The sequence below is a fragment of the Abramis brama genome (genome assembly GCF_963993115.1).
Source record: "Abramis brama genome assembly, chromosome: 3".
NCBI classification, from domain to species: Eukaryota; Metazoa; Chordata; class Actinopteri; order Cypriniformes; family Leuciscidae; genus Abramis; species Abramis brama.
In genome coordinates this window covers 31,367,811-31,386,993 of record NC_139965.1, presented here as the reverse complement: position 1 = coordinate 31,386,993, position 19,183 = coordinate 31,367,811, and the positions used below count along the sequence as shown (strand labels likewise).

At 37.0% G+C, this 19,183-nt stretch overlaps 2 protein-coding genes across 3 annotated transcripts in view; one reads left to right on the top strand and one right to left on the bottom strand.

The window, feature by feature from the left end:
* Positions 1-140: 140 nt before the first annotated feature.
* acp2 (acid phosphatase 2, lysosomal) lies at positions 141-9,247 on the bottom strand. The gene is made up of 11 exons (XM_084108818.1): positions 9,061-9,247; positions 7,036-7,131; positions 6,188-6,274; positions 5,933-6,085; positions 5,629-5,727; positions 4,470-4,559; positions 3,272-3,404; positions 2,801-2,889; positions 2,557-2,663; positions 2,290-2,468; positions 141-2,147 (listed from the first exon to the last, which is right to left on the bottom strand). Exons 1-11 carry the CDS (start codon positions 9,142-9,144, stop codon positions 2,017-2,019), a joined length of 1,248 nt encoding a protein of 415 aa, XP_083964944.1. The 5' UTR covers positions 9,145-9,247; the 3' UTR covers positions 141-2,016.
* A 497-nt stretch (positions 9,248-9,744) lies between these two features.
* The window catches only part of ambra1a (autophagy/beclin-1 regulator 1a), a 93,958-nt gene continuing 84,519 nt past the window's right edge, over positions 9,745-19,183 (top strand). For both annotated transcript variants that reach the window (XM_084108158.1, XM_084108157.1), the window contains exons 1-5: positions 9,745-9,964; positions 11,336-11,552; positions 12,868-12,926; positions 13,091-13,274; positions 13,393-13,565. In XM_084108158.1, coding sequence (XP_083964284.1) covers positions 11,421-11,552; positions 12,868-12,926; positions 13,091-13,274; positions 13,393-13,565 — 548 coding nt within the window. In that variant the 5' untranslated portion in view covers positions 9,745-9,964; positions 11,336-11,420. The remainder of the gene's footprint in view (positions 9,965-11,335; positions 11,553-12,867; positions 12,927-13,090; positions 13,275-13,392; positions 13,566-19,183) is intronic.

The window sequence follows — 19,183 nt, the reverse complement described above, 5'->3', positions numbered from 1 at the left end:
GTCCCATAATTTGTGTTGTGAGTTTTGACTGACTTTTTTATGTTCTCAAACAATGATCTGGACTGGTCCAGATAAAGGTCTACTTCTAGGTGGACAAACATTTCTATTAAGAATTCTATATGAACTTGTAAAAACGTACATTAATTGCAAAATGGTTTAATTCATTTTGGGGAGAATGTGTAAAAACATTTGCACTGTAGTGTGGATGCTTTTAGCCTTGAACATTTCCACACTGCTGGTGTATTCATGATATCGCACTACCTGCAGAAACCAGGGGCCTCGTTTATAAAACACACGTGATCAGATTTGATCCTAAATTCCATGGATTTCATCCTATGTCCTAAGTGAAAGAAATCTGGATTTGTAAAAAGAGAAAGTGTTCTTATGCATACACCAATGGAATAAAATGAACTTTTCGCACTCATATACAGTTATATTAATTCAGCATTAAGAACATAAATAGGTGATCACAATATGCATATATATTATTGTATGCGCAGATAAGCAACATTTTAACTAGTTTTTGATTGTCATTTTTTGTGCATACAGACGTTTTATAAATCATTCATAGGAACATTTTAGAAATGTGTTCACATTTAGGACCATTCTATGCATGTCTTTATAAATGAGGCCCTAAGTCTTCGAATAACATAGATATTAAGGGGACCCCCATATTCAAAGCAGAGGTATATTTGTTTTTTTAATGCCAGATTTACACCAGTTGTCAATTTTGGGTTATATTCTTGGTAAAAAGCTCTTCTCTTTTACACTAAATACTCACTGCTGTTATACATGTGTATTATAAGCCTCCGTTTTGACTATTAACAAGATGTTACATGTAAGACATGGATTTAAAACCGTTGTCCTGTCAAACATTATTTGTCTATTTGATGAAAATAAAAAGGGATTAAAAAAAAGCTGTTATCTGTTTCAGTTAAGTACATCATCTCAAAGCATCACAATTTCATCAACTAGTCAATACAGCATTTGTTCTAAATGGATCCTGTACAGAGCATTTTCAGTCAAGCTGAATAGATGTGCACTGAGACAGTGAAAGACAATCTTTAAAAACATTCATTTGAGACGGTAGAACAATTTGGACAGATTGCTATTAACGTTTAGTAGTAATGATTATTTTGTATTTTTTTATTCTTAGTGGCCATGTTTTTCAATCTAACAGTAATTTGTTCTAAATATGATGCACCTGGAACTGAATTATCAATGTATGAAAACATTTCTGATAATGGAGAATAACATTTTATTTGTATTCATAGTCGGGTGATCATTATGTTAAATAAAAATACATAAAAATAAACCACACCTGATTAAAACAAATTACTTCAATACGGCTCTTTTGAGCTTGAGAGCAGTGTTCTTCATATCAGCATGCTGTTAATATTAAATGTACTCATCAAAACTGCTTTGTGGCTGTAAATCAGGAGGTAATCACATTTAAAAAAAAGGAGTCAAAAATTCCATGAGTGCATTATAAGGCCTCGATATGCATCCAGTAGTCTTTCATTGCCCCACCTGAATCTTTAGGCTAATGCATCAAGTACACTGGGCTCATAAGTACACTAGAACTAATGGACCAGGAGCACAAATAGGGGGACACCCACAGTCCTTGTGTTTCAGAGAGGACACACCTCTCGGGGAGCTTTAGTCCAGTCCACATCTCAGATCCTCCCCGTGAAACTTGTGCACAATCTTTCATTACAACAAAAGCCCAGAGCAAATGACACCCAGTCACTATTGCACAGTTACGGAGTCCGTGCGCTAAGCATTGTTACGTTAATGCTATTGACGCCATCACAACTCTTGGTTCCCTTTTTGCTCTTGAAACAATTAAAGTTACAAGAAATAAAATATTACCAAGTCGTCCCCAATAAAATAAAATGTGTGGCCAAAGTTAAACAAAGTCTTTTCAGCTGGCTTAGAGTTTCAGTTGCCACTGTGTCCTCATAGGTCCTCTTCACTGTCCCACAGTTCCTCTTTGCGGAGGAGCTGATATGATTGTCAGGAGTCGCTCTCATTTATGACATGACTATAGCTAGCCATCGGCTCTTTTTGACGGCACAGCACTACAAACAGCAGTAGTACCAGCAGGAAGAGTAGACATCCACACACAGCCAGCCCGATGATGACCTCTGCACACATGTATGAGAAAGAACTATCAAAATCCAAGTATCCAAGCAATCGTTCTTACAATATAAACAGATTTTTATTTATAACTATAGATACACATCTTTACTCTATAGTCCATATATTAATGTACATTATTGCATTTACCAGTGTCTGTGGCTTCTTTCTTTATCTGACACTCTTTATTCCTGTCTTGTGGTATGACTTCAAGTGTGAGGTTCACAAAGTCCTGCAGGGGGCAGCGCTGGGAACAGCCCGGTAAAGACACGCTGTACGGCTCGGACACTGTGCTGTCATTGCGATAAAACATCTCCACTGAAAACGACCTGAAAGAGACAAGCAAAGGAATATTTTGGTTGACCAAAGATGTCTTCTGGAAACATGAATTTAGGGAAAACACAGACAACATGTTACCCGTTCTCTTCCTGGTGAAGTTCAATCAGATGACACGAGGCATAAGGTGGCTGCAGGCCATTAAAGACATTCAGGGCTTCCTGCAGAGCTACAACTGTTGTGTCATGCTAGTGAGGAAAGAGTTGCATGAGAGAACATTACATGAACTGCTTTTCTCTTCTGCTTTTATAGAAAACTATTGACTGAAAAAGGGAAGTCTAGGAGTTTGGTCTACTGATGTTGATGTGGAAGTGACATGACTTACAGCTGAGTATATCACCATCTTCACTTTTTGTTTAGAGTCTGGAACTGCTGCGGTTGAGAGATTCTTAATGATCTGATCTAACAGCAGGCCTGCGAATAAGAGCGTAAGCAAAGTGTCACACAATCACAGTAATGCACATTTCCAGTCTGAATGTGGAGCAGTCCGTTGTTTCTTTACATTGACGTGTGCCTGCACTGTTCAGGTAGCGGCCTTTCCCTCTATTCCTACAACAATGATTTGCATATGTGTGTCAGACTGTGTAACTATGAAAATGGTCTGCCAAGAATCCTCAACAGTCTTCTTATGCCTATGATGGGCACAACAAACTTTGAAATGTCACAACTACTCTCAGTGTTTAACCTCACATAAATGCTTTTCTCTTGCATTTTCTTTTTATTATTGTTTTTATTTGTTTCTTTTTTAATTAAAATGTAATAATAAAAAAATAAAGAATAAGTGATAAGCTCTCACCTCCTTGAAGTCTGCACTTCTCCTTTCTCTTATAGACTCCAAACATAATCTGAAAACCAAAGTTCTTCAGCACCTTCAGCGTTTCCATCACATCTGGAGTCACCCAGCCAGGTGGTGACTTCCCATGTTTTGCCTGAGGATGGAGAATCACAGAACTGATCTGACACACAATTCATGGTGTCTATCTGAGCATCTATAGATCATTCTGGAATAAAATCATGTAACGTGGTAAAAAGGCCATCATTGCAAGACATTTACCACAAAGTGTACAGAGAGCACTCAACATCAAGAAAGAGTCCATACACGCTAGGGAACAGTTTTACCCACAAGCCATCAGACTTGTAAATGACCCTGACCCAGTTAGCCTCTCTTTCACTCTTCACAGTGACAGTCTACTTAACTTGACTACTTAACTCTGCTCACATGGCAACAAAGAACTTAACTTGACTCTAAGGCATTATAGAGAGCAACAGTGACCACTCACTTTTTCAGCAGAGTTGGTTCCAGAAGTATTTTTCCCATTCACTTTTCCCAAAAGGATTTTAGAAAAGTCTTTGTTAAAGTGTTATAAGACATTAACCAAACCAACCAGCTATGAGGTGAATCACAACATTACTAATTTTGATTTGAAACAAAAAAGTATTTGAAAAACAGACAAAAAGACAAAAGGTACAAGACTGGTAAATAAATAATCTAATTAAAAAGATAAAACTACTGAATTAAAGATGTTGATTATGTATATAGAAACAATTTATATTTAAATTTATTGCAAAATATGCATATATACAAAAAAAACTGTAGTTTGAGAGTTTATGAAGATTTATTACGAAGAGCTCTTTTCATGTGATTTACTTGTCACAATTTTCTGGTTGATGGAGATTTCTTTGAAGAATCATGGTTAATTAAGTTCTTTTTTTTTAAACCAAGAATTCCACTGTTAAACGCGATTATTTAAAAAACAAGTCGAAAAAAAAAACGTGGGTTGATCAAATCACCTTCAGATTTTTACTTTCAGAAACCTAATGTTGCACTTTGTAATGAGGTTGATAATAAACTACATTAGTTGCATACACACTGTCTTTAATATATCATTCATTCACATATAGACAATACTTAGAAGGCAAGATTGGCTGGCAGAGTCTCTTAATGCTAGATGAAGTCATGAATAATGTGCACATGAATGCCAGGTGAAACTCACCTCACAGAACAACGTGTCATAAACACTCCAAATAGACTCAATTGAGGCTTTCTCCAGTCCTGTTTTATTTCTCACCATTTCTATAAATGCCTGCATAAAAACACAATGACATAACCATGATTGTAGAAACCATTGTTTTTATTTATTGCACATTTACATTGCAAGACAAGGAACATACTAACATTGTAAGGCACGCTTACAAACATGAAAATAATATGGAGCATGTTTTGAAATGGAATAGACTAAATGGAATAGACAATTTTTTTTTATTTACTAACACTAAAATAGTAAATAGTTACATTGCAATTATTATTTTTTCCGAAGTGTTGACAACTTAGTGTTAATTAATAATTGTTGCAAACTGGTACTACCAACAAAATATTAGTGCATTCCTGGAAATGGGCGTCGTACACTACATCCTTATGCATCGCTTTCTGCCAGGACTTTTACGGGCTTTTCCCAAATCGCGTAAGTGACGTCGACGTCCGGGTTAGCAGTAGCATAAGCCATCAGGCAAGTGTTTGGCTCGAGGTCATGGTGCAAAGGACCCTAGGTTGATTTTACTCTGAACCATCCCTTTAATTATATGTGATGGCAGTCGTCCGTGAGGGGCTGCTGTCTTTTACTTACGTTTTGTATTTGTTTATTTTATTATTAAATTGTGTGTTGAACATTCGCTGGTTCCCGCCTCATTCTTCCCATAACATCTAACTGTGTTACACTTACCATCTTCACAACTTCAGAAATCTAGGGATTCAATATACCGGTATACTTAAAAACAGGAAATCTTCTAAAACTGTGGAAAGGATGTTATTAATTTTCATTGAAAGCCACTTAAACAACCAAAATTTAGAGGTAAAAAGCGCAACAATAAAAAGGTGTTTCAGGAAAAGAAGAACAGAAGACACAAGGATCTGTCTCAAAAAAAAAAAATTCCCCTTGTCTACTGTTAGGACTACCAAAACGATTTGTGGACTCGAAATAAATGTTCATGAGCCAAGCTGAACCTCCTCTGGGCATCACCATTTAAAACCAATTCAGAAAACTGCAGGATACCTTTTGTGTTGCACTATATCATAATTGCTGTAAAAACATTAATATAAATTACATAGACGGATGACCTACTATTATAAATGGGTTTTTTGTAAGGTGGACTCACCTTGTAAGTGTCAGTCATGTTGAGAAAAATGTCAGATTTTTCAGTCTCGTTCATGAGCTGTGTGTAACGTGGACAGTCTTCTAGCGGGAATGAGAGCAGCTGGAAAGACAACAAAAAACAAACGAAACTCTGTAGGCAGGTCATGTGGCCATGTTAATAGATTTCAAACATCCAGAGATATTTACTGATGCTGCTGCTGTGCAAATATGAACTCAACACTAAAGAGAGGTCAGGGCCAAGTTTCAGTGTGCTGCAAAATTGTGGAGAGAAAAAGTGGGAACAGAGCTTCGGTGTGAGGTTTTACCTTCTCTTCATTCGCTGGGACAGTGTGAACAGGGATTGGCTGCCATTTCAAATCTGGATTAAACACCTCAGAACCGTTAGGTGGGAACAGGCCAGCCAGGTTAGCTTCTGCACTCATCAGAGTCCGGTCAACATCTGTACTTCTGATGAATATCTGCAGCGCAAAGATGGCATTTGCTATTTAAATGCACAAGTCTGGCAGCTTTGTGTATCCGTTTACTGAACATGTTTAAACAGAAATTTAAAAGACAGTGACCTCATGCCGGTCATAGTCCTCACTCAGGAATCCTCTGTAGCGTTTCTTTAAAAACTGACCTAGCTCAAAGTGCTGCTTCATTCCCTCCTGGAAAATCGAAAAGATTGAGTTACAGTAATAAAAACACAAAAGGATGAAATAATATCCTTAAAGTGCATTCAGTAGTTTGGTGCCCATTACAAAAATGTACACAGACTGTACTGTAGTTTTCTATAAAAAGGGTTTTTATTATGTATGGTGCGGGTCACCCCAGTCAATGTATTTTGGCATGTTGAAATGACGTGAAATTAACTTGAAAATGTGTCCATCGAGGATTTTCAAGCTGCATGTTAATGCTATTACGGCCTCACCACTGATGTGCAAAGTTGGGTGAGCTGCTCTGTGCTTGAACACTGTACACTCTGTGTAGGGAAATCGACTCAATTACATCAATCACAGTGCTTCATCGGAGTGTGCGTTGGTATGATTCGCTTATCGTTACTGCAGAGGTGGAATTGTATGTACAGCATCGTGGGTAATGTATTTTTCTCACCACAATCTCAGCTGTTAAAAAAATATTTTAAAAAAATAAGTTGAAATAATGCAGGCTGACAGCTTTAACAGAACATATACCATTGATTAACAACCTCAGAGCTCACAGTAGGTCTGTCTTATGGTTTATAAGTTATCGTTAAAAATTCCTATGGAGGAAATGAATGGACTATTTACTTTTGGAACCCGACTGTTGCACTCTATATACATAATATAGGACAGCCTCTTGCACGTTACTGCATAACCAAATGCTCCTCAAGTAGCAGGTAACTGATTAAAACAAAGACAATAAGGTATGTGTGTGCGTGTCTCCATACCTGAGAGAGCTGTCCAAAACCCTGGGGCCAGTCACTCTCCTTGTAACGATCAGTTGGATAGGCCTTGATTGGAGATCTGTCGCCATGACGATAGAGCTGACAGAGAGGAAGTCAAATACATGACTGAGTATTTGGGATTTTTATGTGTGTGTCTTCAGGATGACAAACAACACTGTGCAACTGCAGTTAGATCAGCAAATCCTGCTTGTCATGTGCTCATACTGACACTCGGATACGAGCCACAGAGTAGTCGGTAAACATTTTCTAATTGGATAAGCAGTCAATCTATCTCCTTATCTTTATCTCTGACTTTCATAGAAATCACCCGTGATCTTCTCTCATTTACACAAGACACACAAAAAGACACAAGCCTCTGGTTTAAACTTACTCATTTGCAGCGACTCCAAAGTCATAATTAACCATAAAACACTTATTTTGTGGACATGAGTACAGAATCAGACATGAAGGAAAACAATCATCTCAAATATGATACAATAACAACAAGGACAAGGATTTGTATACACAAATAGAAGAACAAACACAGAATTAAAGTTAAACCGCATCTTTAAATAAATTCTCACAAAGCATCAAAAATCTGGTATTTGTATCATTGTGTACAGTTTGAAAATAGAGTTGAATTCAAGAAGAAATAGTGGCAGACAATGGGTATTTAAAACATTTTGTTTATGAATGGAAATTTTGCATTCAATATAATGAAGTTAGCAAGATAATCAAGAGATAAATGATCACAGTTGTCATATTACAAAATAATATCTTTGAAAATAGAGGAGTGGTTTACTTCTGCAGGACTAAAAATAAAGGCACTTACAATCAGGCCAGAATTTATTGTTTAAATTACAATGAAAAGATAAATCTGTAAAAGCTGTTTCTTCTAAACATGGTAGATATAAGTTGATAACTTATATAAAGGGATTAGATTGCATTAAAGGAGAACTCCGGTCAATTTTAACATTGAGCTAATTTTTTTGTACATTTGGAGTGCTGTCAATACAGAGAACAACGACAAAAATCGGTCCATAGTAATCGATTGTCGAGTTCACGCGCATAGGTTTAGTACCTATGATCACGCGCGTGAACTCGACAATCGATTACTATGGACTTCGACCGAAAACAGGATATAAATACAGGTATAAGCGCTGGCTGAATTATCATTTTTATTCATATCTTTCACATCTACTGCAGTCAGATTCACCGTGTTCACTCCGAAGGAATCACTCACATTGGCTGTGCACTTGTAATGACACATCAAGGATGTTAAGAGGCTAAAAGCAGGTTTAAAACTTGCCCTATTGAAGTCAACAGGGTGCAAATTTTAAAAAGAGGATAACACGGTGTAGGCAACACCGATTTTTGTCGTTGTTCTCTGTATTGACAGCACTCCAAATGTACAAAAAATGGAGAGTCAATGTTAAAATTGACCGGAGTTCTCCTTTAAGAAGCCATGAGAACTGGGAAGCCATGGAGCTTCATAAATTGCTCATAAGTTACAATATTACCAGAATCCAAAGGTAAAATGAAATTAATAGACAACATGTCTCATCATGTGATAAAGCCAAAGATTGAGCTGATAGACAGTCGAGAACAAGCAGAACTCAAAACAAAGTTGATAGCAAACATTGGTTAGCCTAAGTTACTCATGTCAGCAGATATTGCGACTCACTCACGTCGTTGCTTCTGGATACAGTATCCAACTAACGTTAGACTGATAACGACGAAAAGACCAGTATCGACCAATATAACGTTACAGTAATCAATGCAAAGCATTGATAAACAACGTGGGGGGAAAACACAATCTCATTTCATATTCACACATATTTGTTATGGCAGAAGACACATATTTGTTATGCATAAAAATATGACACACATAATAGGAAGTCAGAATTTGTGTCTCGTATTATGAATTTTTTTAAGACGAACAGTTATCAAATCAGCTACAGCCTAACGTTACATTTAACGTTACTCAACACACACTGGCAGTAATCTGGACAAATGCTTTATACTCACCACAGTGACAAACTTAAGCGTGCTCTCTCCATTGGAAAAACTTAAAGCGAAGACAAACACGACGATCAGAAAACAGGAATCCATACTTGCGAACGAGCAGCTGAGGTAGAACCTGGGTAGAACACAGCTGTAGGCAGCTCATTGAACGATCTGGCAAACACAAGACGAACTGCAAGCTTTTCCGGGTAAAGGAGCGCTCCCATTGGCCAACGCACTCTGCAGCTTTAAAAACACGTAAGGTGATTGGCAGTCTTGGAACAGAGAAGGACTCTCGGGACCAGATCGCAAACAATAGTTGTCTTTTGATAAATAACCGTAAACTGCTACTGTGGGTCTTGTTTAATCTGACATTTAAGACCAGTCTCAATTAAGATGTATTTGAATGTGTGAACTAATTAACCTGCTATCTTTATAAGGAAAGGGGCTGTGAATTAATACGCCTAGCATTTGTTGGCCATTCTTTTTCAGTTTCCTATAGCAGCTATTTGTATTTGCATATAGATATCTTTAAATATTATGTTCATACCCGTAGGTATACTAAGAAAGTAAATATCAAGTTGTCATTTAGCAAACGGTTTAATCTTTACCGATTTAGGGTCAGTCACAGCTCAAAGTGATGTAAGGTTTGAGCATGAACGATGTTTTCGGTAATTGACTATGAATGATCTGTGCTCCATTGGCTTTGTCTGTACGCGTTTTGGCAGGAACACAGCAACAAATCTAAAGTACATGCGACCCTATTTTCGGAAATAAAGAAGAATATTCCCCATATATGTAAATCCGAAAATAAAATTAGCAGGGACGATTTAGGCAACGTCCCTGCTGCTTAGGGTCTCCAACGTACTTGTTTTATTTGATATCTACGATTTCAAGGAGTATAATCGGACACAAATATGAAGAAAAGGTAGGCCAAAGCTGAGACCCCGAGTGGTTGTCTTAAATATATTTTAATTAAAAAACACTCATAATTGAAACCCTGTGTAACTGTGAGAATGAATGCATCACATGTAAACTGTAGCCTGCTAACTGCTAAACGTGAAAGCTGTTAGCTTAATTTCCTCATTCAAAAACAAACAAACATTGTAAATCAACGTTATGATGTTCACTAGTTCCTTAATTCCATGACCATGAAGTTAATTTAATAAGCGACACTCCGTTTACAGCCCTTTTATATCCCCTATATATCCTTAATAGCAGAATATAACAGCTAAAGTCAAACATGTAGCCTGTCAGATGGATGATAGCTCAAGTTTTATTAGAGTGCAACAAAACCTGCAAAGCTTATCCGCCTGTTTTTCAACCTGTTAGTTTCATGCATAATGCATGCCTGAATTTAAGTAACATATTTATAATTATTGCCTTTTTATCAGTTGCACTGTGTGGTACTTTTACCCATATAACAGAGACAATTACAGGAAATGGCGTTTACCATTCTTTAATGATTTAGCCTAAAAAGATTATTATTTAACGATATCTCTTTACTGCTTTATTGTCATGTTTAGCTCTTATCTTTGTTGGCCTTTCTTTTGCTTTTTGCTTAAATATGTTACCTAATGCTACTATAGTTATATTTTGAATTAGTTTCTATTAATATGATTTCAGTTTTATTTTTAATTTTAGTTAGGCTTGTTTTCGTCATTTTAGTAGTTTTTAAACGCTCATATAGTTTGTTATTTTATGTTACCTGGGCAGCTAGCTGAAATAAAATATGTTTTTATATATTTTCTATTTTATTTTAGTAAAATGACAGTTAACATTTAACGTTATTTATTTTAAGTTAAAAAAAAATAATTAGTTAACTATTATAACCGTTTTCTACCCACAGTTATAACTCTTCTACTGTCTTTTTACTGCACAATAAAAGTTTATATTTTTCTGTCAAATTAATCATTCTGTCATTGGATGATGTGAATTTGTGACCTAGGTTTTGACTGGCTCTTTATTAGGTGATGATAAAATAGACCAATTTTGCCTATTCGTGTGACACAACCAGGATACACCATCATTTGGCTCTGTAGTGTTGATTCGATACACTTGAAAATGTTCTGTTACACCTTGTAATCACCTTTGACACTTGTGCTGATTGTGCAGAGATGTTATTTAGAGGCGGTGTGTGGTGAGGTACAATGCTGGAAGATTTGACATCACATTTAAATAACTCCTTCCTCGAACAAAATAAAGGGAAATTGTCTCATTGTCATCAAATGAATATTATTTTAAATCAAGTTGTGATGCTCTAAGATATTCACAAACTTTCAAATTTTTTCTACCCCAGAATGATGGCGTGGTAGTAGCAGTGGTGGTCCAGTGCGTGTGGGCCTGTGGACGGCTCTGGGTCTGGTGTGAGCGTGTGTGTGGAGATGAAGGTGGGACAGAAGAACTCCGTGTGTATCCTGTCTAGTCGAGAGCGAGGAGCACGAGGTCTTGCCTCACACAGGATCCTACAGCAGCTTGTAGAGGAGAAGACACAGCGCATGAAATGGCAAAGCCAGGTAACTGATGCGCAGATCTTTGACACTTCATCTGTGGACTGTAGACTGTCATCTGGGAAACGCCTGCTCAGTACAATGTCCAGAAAGTTACACAGTTACATTATACATCATATAATAGGGCGAAAGACGAGGTTCCAAAGCGTCCAGATATGGGGTCCAGACTTTGTAAAACTGGCCTGTTTTTCCATGTAACACATAAGTAAGGCGCTCCAGGGGAATCAACTCAAAAATGATCTTGTGCCATCTCTCTGGCATGGAGATTTATCACTGATCCAATTGAGTAAAATATTTTTCCTGGCAGCAAAGGATAGAATATTATACAATTTCTTATTAGCAGACGAAGTAATGCATCTATTAGGTATACCCAACAACAGTGAGACTGGGTCAAAATCTAGCTGAATATTAAAGATCCTTTCCATCTCCCCTAGCACCAGAAACCAATACCTTTGCAGTCTGTTACATGACCACAAACAATGTGTTAAAGTACCTCTTTCAATTTTACATTTTAAACACATAGGCGATAAAGAGGAGTTGAAAAAATGCCTGCGGTTAGGGGAAATATGGAGTCTATGAATGATTTTTAATTGTATTTCTCTCATTCGTGTACAAACAGATATTTTTTTAGCATTAGACCAAATGGCTTCCCATGTTTCATCATCAGTGTCAGTAGCTAACTCTTCTTCCCATTTAGTTTTAATACTCTGTGTATCAGCAGAAGAGATTGAGCACACTGAACGATAAATCCTACCCAGAGGCATTTTCCCTGATGATAAAAATAATAACCTTTCAATAGAAGAAATTTCACAATTTCTAACAAGTGTTGTGTTATTAGTGTTATAATGTCTCAATTGGAGGAAACGAAAAAAATCTAATTTGGACAAATGATACTTCTGAGTTAACTCCTCAAATGACATTAATTTATTGCTGAAAAAATATCCCCAAGCTTACTAAGTCCCAAACAACACCATCGTTTAAAACCATCATCCAAAATTCCTGGAGTGAAATCAGGATTGTTTAATATTGGTGTAAAGAAAGAAGTCAATTTAGATCTACCTTCAAGCCTACATGCTGATCTCCATGCTTTCAGAGTATTTACTATAATTGGATTATCATATATCGGCTGTCTGTTTTTAACTTTCATCAGCTGAAAAGAAATCATTATAAAACTGATTCCATTTATAGGATTCATATTCTCATAGAAATAATTATTAAAATGTTATAGTTATTGTTCTTGGTGTGAATGGGCATTAATATTATGGTTTGGATGTGACTAAAGTGAAATCACTTCTCATTTGAATTTCTTTCGGTGTCACAGAAAGTGGAGTTACCAGACAGCCCCCGCTCGACCTTTCTTCTGGCCTTCAGTCCAGATAGGTAATAACCCTCTGACTACTCCTTCATAGTCCTCAGTAGTACTGATCTGATAAATAAATAGGCTACTGACATAAAAACTGACTCATTGATCAGATCTTAGACCACCCAGGCCCCTCATCAGCAAGATAATTAGAGAGGAACTTTTGTTTTTTTTCTCTTTGTAGGTCTTTAATGGCCTCCACCCATGTGAACCACAACATCTACATCACAGAGGTTAAGACAGGAAGGTGTGTTCACTCTCTGGTGGGCCACCGCCGGACGCCCTGGTGCCTAACCTTTCACCCTAGCATACCTGGCCTTATTGCCTCTGGCTGCCTGGACGGAGAGGTCCGAATCTGGGACCTGCATGTGAGTCTTCACTTCACCCATATTGAACGATTGTTTTGTCAACACTTTTTTTTCAGTACATTTGTCACCACAACTTAATTTTGCTCAAATGTTAAAGTATCATGTGATTTTGTTTCAGGGAGGCAGTGAGAGCTGGCTCACAGAGAGTAACTCAGCGATCGCATCCCTTGCTTTCCATCCCACGGCTCAGCTGTTGCTCATTGCCAGCAACAACGAGCTGCATCTATGGGACTGGAGTCGGAAGGAGCCCTTCACTGTGGTGAAGACTGCTAGCGAGACAGAGAGAGTCAGGTTTGATGCGCATTGTAAATGTTTTTAATTTGAAGAGATGGTTCACACAAAAATTAAAATTCTGTCATCAATAACTCACCCCCATTTTGTTCCAAGCCCCCATAGACTTTCGCTAATTTTCAAAACACTAATGAAAATATTTTTAATGTAGCATGAGAGGTTTCTGTCCCTAATTTGAAAGTCACTCAACAAACTTTTATGCTTCAAAAAAGATGTAAGACCAAAAATTGTGAAAGAAATCCATATGAATTGAGTGGACACAATTGCTTTATAAGATAAACAGATTTTTTATGCTTTTATTCTCATATAAACATTAAAATATAAACCCTGTGGTGAAAATCAAGTTTTAAATGTTGTTTATATGTCTATGTGGTTTTTTTAATATGCTTAAAGTGCCCCTATTATGCTATTTTAATGTTTACTAATTTTGTTTTGGAGGCAGGGCTCCAAACTAACTTTTTTCACCTCCGTCCTGGAACCGTCCTGAAAAACGATTTGAACCGTCCTAAAGTGAATGTCAACCGTCCCAAAATAAACATGTTGTTTCTGTACTTTGTTATTATCATCTATAGTTGTTAGTTGTTAGTCACATAATAAAAACACCATTAAAATGTTTATGATATATATTATTATATTTATTTAGCTCCATTCAAAGTAGTTATCTGTAAACAGGTAAAAAACAGATTTAATAAAAAATAAATGCTTGAGTTAAATGCTTTTTTGTAATCATGCAGAACAAATCTCTTTTTTTTTTCCTTTTTTTTTTTACATATACGAAAATGAAGATAAAAATCCATACAGCTCAAAACGTTTTTGAGTTGGTTGGATTAAAAAATAACAAATAAATACTGGTGACTACATATCTCAAAAATATCATCATTCTTTATTCTTTCAAGCAGCAGACATATTTATTTGTATGAATTAAATATAATGAATCCTTATTAAAGCTATTAACGAGCAGTGAATGCTTTACTACGGAGCCCGGGAAGTCACCTGTGGGAGAAAAAAAAACAATCCGTGGCGACGGTTTGGCAATCCGTCCGCTCAGTTTATAAACCGTACTCACGAATTCTCAAACTGTTCCCTCGGTTTAACAAATCGTGCCCACGGATTAATAAACCGTACCCACGAGTATCTAATCCGTGCTCTCAGATTTGTAAACCGTGCCTTCAGTTTTTGTAATCTGTACCCACAAATTCATAAACCGTGCCCACGCTTTCGCAATCCGTTCCCACGGGTTTGTAAACTGTACTCACGGATTTGTGACTCGCCCTCATTTTAGAAGAACACGTTGTTAACGAATCTTATTGTATAGTGTTTTATTGAATATTAAGTGGAATACATCAAATTGACATACGTCTGCATGCTTAAAGTGATTGTCAATTGTAGCGGGTATGGGTGGAATATACGATTTAATATGAATGACGTGCATCAAAAATTTTTGTTTATTTGTGATATAATCTTAGCACTTTATTATTATTTTCTAACCTGTATTATGACTGATATTTGACGAATTGCTTTGTTCATTTTTTTGTAAGTTTTGGACAAAATATGTAGCCTAAAATTTAATAATATGAATAATTATAATAATAATAATAATTATTATTATTATTTTATCCAAAACTGTAAAAGGTTAGGTTATAGCCTATAATAATAAAACATTGATAAATTATTTGATGACAAACATATTACTGTATTACTAAGTTAACTCGTTTATAGTTCATTTATAACTTAAATAATAATAATAATAATAATAATAATAATAATTATTATTATTACATTTTAGGCTATATATTTAAAAGACGCTTTTGTCCAAAACTTACAAAAAAATGAACAAAGCAATTCGTCAAATATCAGTCATAATACAGGTTAGAAAATAATAATAAAGTGCTAAGATTATCACAAATGAACAAAATATTTTGATGCACGTCATTCATATTAAATCGTATATTCCACCCATACCCGCTACAATTGAGAATCACTGTAAGCATTCAGACGTATGTCAATTTGATGTATTCCATTAATATTCAATAAAACAAAATACAATAGGATTCGTTAACAACGTGTTCTTCTAAAATGAGGGCGAGTCACAAATCCGTGAGTACAGTTTACAAACCCGTGGGAACGGATTGCGAAAGCGTGGGCACGGTTTATGAATTTGTGGGTAACGTTACAGATTGCAAAAACTGAAGGCACGGTTTACAAATCTGAGAGCGCGGATTAGAAACTCGTGGGTACGGTTTATTAATCCGTGGGCACGATTTGTTAAACCGAGGGAACAGTTTGAGAATTCGTGAGTACGGTTTATAAACTGAGCGGACGGATTGCCAAACCGTCGCCACGGATTTTTTTTTTTTTTCCCTACAGGTGACTTCCCGGGCTCCGTACTTTTCTCTTTTTCTTTTGTTGCTTGATCAATATTAAGGATACAGACCGCATTAGGTGTATTACCCACTGTCACTTTAAGACATCGGATCATGTCCAATGACATGCGGATCCAATTTCACTGATGCACATCCGATATACTCAAAACTGTTTAAGACATAACCAACATAGTTTACGTGAATACTCTCCAAAACGGACATTTCGACATAATGTTGTGTGTATTTGTCCATTCAGACACGAAAGAGAGCTCAATTCAGTACTCGCGCGCTGTATTGATACTTTGCACGTGACGTCAGTTGTACTGGCTGGCGGGCAAGAACGTCATTCTCTAGCAACGAAAACCAGTAAACTAATCAAGGATCTTGCCAGGACGTTGCCAGTTTTAATATACAAAAGTTGGTGTTTTGAGGCGTACACGACATGTCAGATAGTTGTTGTGCGATTGGATGCACTAACCGTGTTTGTTGCCCGCCAGATATCACGTGAGTGCAAAGTATCAATAGGTGTTTATGTGCATGGCTGCACGCTTCGGGTCGGGTGAGTGCGCACAGAAAACCGTACCGAATAGAGCTATTTTTTTGCGTCGTCACTCTTATTCAGATCTATATGTCTGCTCTACTCATTCTCCTAGACGTTTACATTTTTTAACGTTTTATGAGACATGCAGCGCATGTCAACCCGTGTGCCGCTGGGTAGATCAGCACGTTACAGTACAAATGTGCGCATCTAACGTTACCACAAACGCAGGACATCAGTTCTGACTGGATCGCTTCCCAAATCGTCACTATCTAACATTTTTGTCTAGTTTTTATTCGTTGACGAAAATGTCAATAGATTTTCGTCATGGTTTTTGTCATTCAAAACATTCATTTTTATTTAGTTATCGTCTCGTTTTTGTCTGTGAAAATAAGCCATGTGATAGATGTACCGCGAAACAAGTCTCCGGGTGAGTAGCCGGCCAGTGATAGTAATAGTAACAGCATGAGAAGACGCGCTCCGTTGTAGTCAGCGCTTGGTCGGTTAATTTAGGCATTTTCTAAGTAAGTTACCCTAATAGGCTAGTAATAAATGAACACGCATACAAAAATGTCTTTCGTCCTGTAGGCGTCCTGGAGAATATTTCTGTTCGTCCTAAACACATTTTCTATCGTCCCCAGGACGCCGTTAGTCTCGAGCCCTGAGGTCTCCTACAACCGGTTTCAAAGGTCAAAAAACAGTTTCATTTTCTCATGATATACATTACGCATCACCACATTGTTCCATGATTCTCAAACAACTTGTTGGATGAATCAGTCTCGTGAGCTACTCTGCTCTGATTGGCCAGACGGCCCAGTCTGTAGTGATTGATCTACAGCTTTAGGCTACGTCTACATTAATCCGGATACATTTGAAAACGGCGTTTTCGTTTATAAACGCTCTCCGTCCACACTAGCGTTTTCAAGCGTTTTCGGACGTTTCAGTGTGGATGAGAAACTTTTGAAAAACGCCTGAAAACGCTAAATTCACCTTTACTGCGCATGTGTAAAACCCCACAAAAGCTCACTGATATGATTCAGATGGAAAAATAAATAATGAAGTTATCGCGCAATTCTATTGACAGGATAATTTTATTTAGTAAAATATCTCACCATTCACTGATGCGTCCAGGTCGCACGCAGACACCATATGTTTGGTCTAAAACGCGACTGTTCTCATGTATTACCGCAGGACAGCAAATGTGAGTAAATTCTGTCATCTTTGCAGGACTGTGATATGAAGAGTGTGCAATGTAGAATATTTTTAGCAACAGTGTGAAAGTGAATAGCACATAACAGGCACAATACTGGTATAAACATGAATATCTATTGGTACAATATGCTTCACATGACTAAATTTACGTCATCGTTTTTAAATCCCTCCGGTTTCACAGTCCACACTACTACGCGAAAACGGCGTTTTCAAATGTATACGCTTTGGAGTGCGTTTTCAAAAAGCTTCGTTTTCATTAATAAAAACGCCGTCTCAGTGTGGACGGAAGGCCAAAACGGAGAGAAAAAGATGCGTTTTCAAACGAAAACGTATTAGTGTGGACATGGCCTTAAAGCGCCTGTCGGAAGCTAATGGCCATTACCATAACTGTACTTCAGCTCCAGAGGCTTCCTCAGTCCTTAGCGATTGTACACACTGTAAAGACAGTAACGATGACGTCGATTTTACCATATCAATCCGAGCGCGATTCCGACGATGAAACATTGGAAGAACTTATTTAACCCGAACCTCCATCGCAAAGACAACTTGAGCATGACGTTTCTCAGTGAAACGCTACTCAGTTTGAGGTACAGATGTTAATTCCTCACTATCAGCATTAACAAGTGTTTGTCCATCAACAAACCCGTGTGTGTGTATTTCTAATTTATTGCGCTGCACATGCGGGAACTCTTAACTGTATCAATAACGGTGCATACGTTAGCCGAGTACTAACGTGAATGACTGATGTAACATTAAAGTTTGCAAAACAAATCTTGTTCCATCCTTTATCATTACTCAAAGTAGTAAGAATGACAGACAATCTGCATTAATAGACACAGTTTTAGGTAATAGTGGCCGACAACTGATCAGCAGAAGTATTTCAGTAAGACAGTAATAATGTGAGTTAGCCAGTTACCCGGAGACCACAATATAAAACACAAAACTACATATTTTGAACACCCGGTAGAAAATATAAACATCAATAATTAATCTCGACATGTAGAGAGCGATACATAAAACGCATTACCATTCTGATACATCGACTTGTAGACGAACCTGTATTATTCACTTTTCCACTTCTTCTTCTGAATCAGTTTCTGGTTCAAACATATGGCTGAATTAAACCACTATTTCCACTTGCCATTGTGCAGCTTTTACTACAGTAAAGTTGACAGAGTGGATAAGCTATTCTGAGCTGGTGTGAGTGAGTGGAGGTGGGGCTCGTTTGCATATTCATGGATCCGCGTATACTAAATGAATCAAGGGTATAGAGTTACATTCATACATGGAGCACATCAAATATAGTAAACAAAAGATCAAACATGTTTGTTTGATGCACAAAAAACAAGAGGTTTGTTCACATTTGAGCTTCCGTTTACCATATCTGATGCACCCTATGAATTTGTTTAGATCAATGTTTTATATATAAAGAAAAGCCTAAATTAAATCTGTTCATCTTAAAGCGATCAGATCTTTTTAGAAGACTTGGAAAAAAATGCTTGATT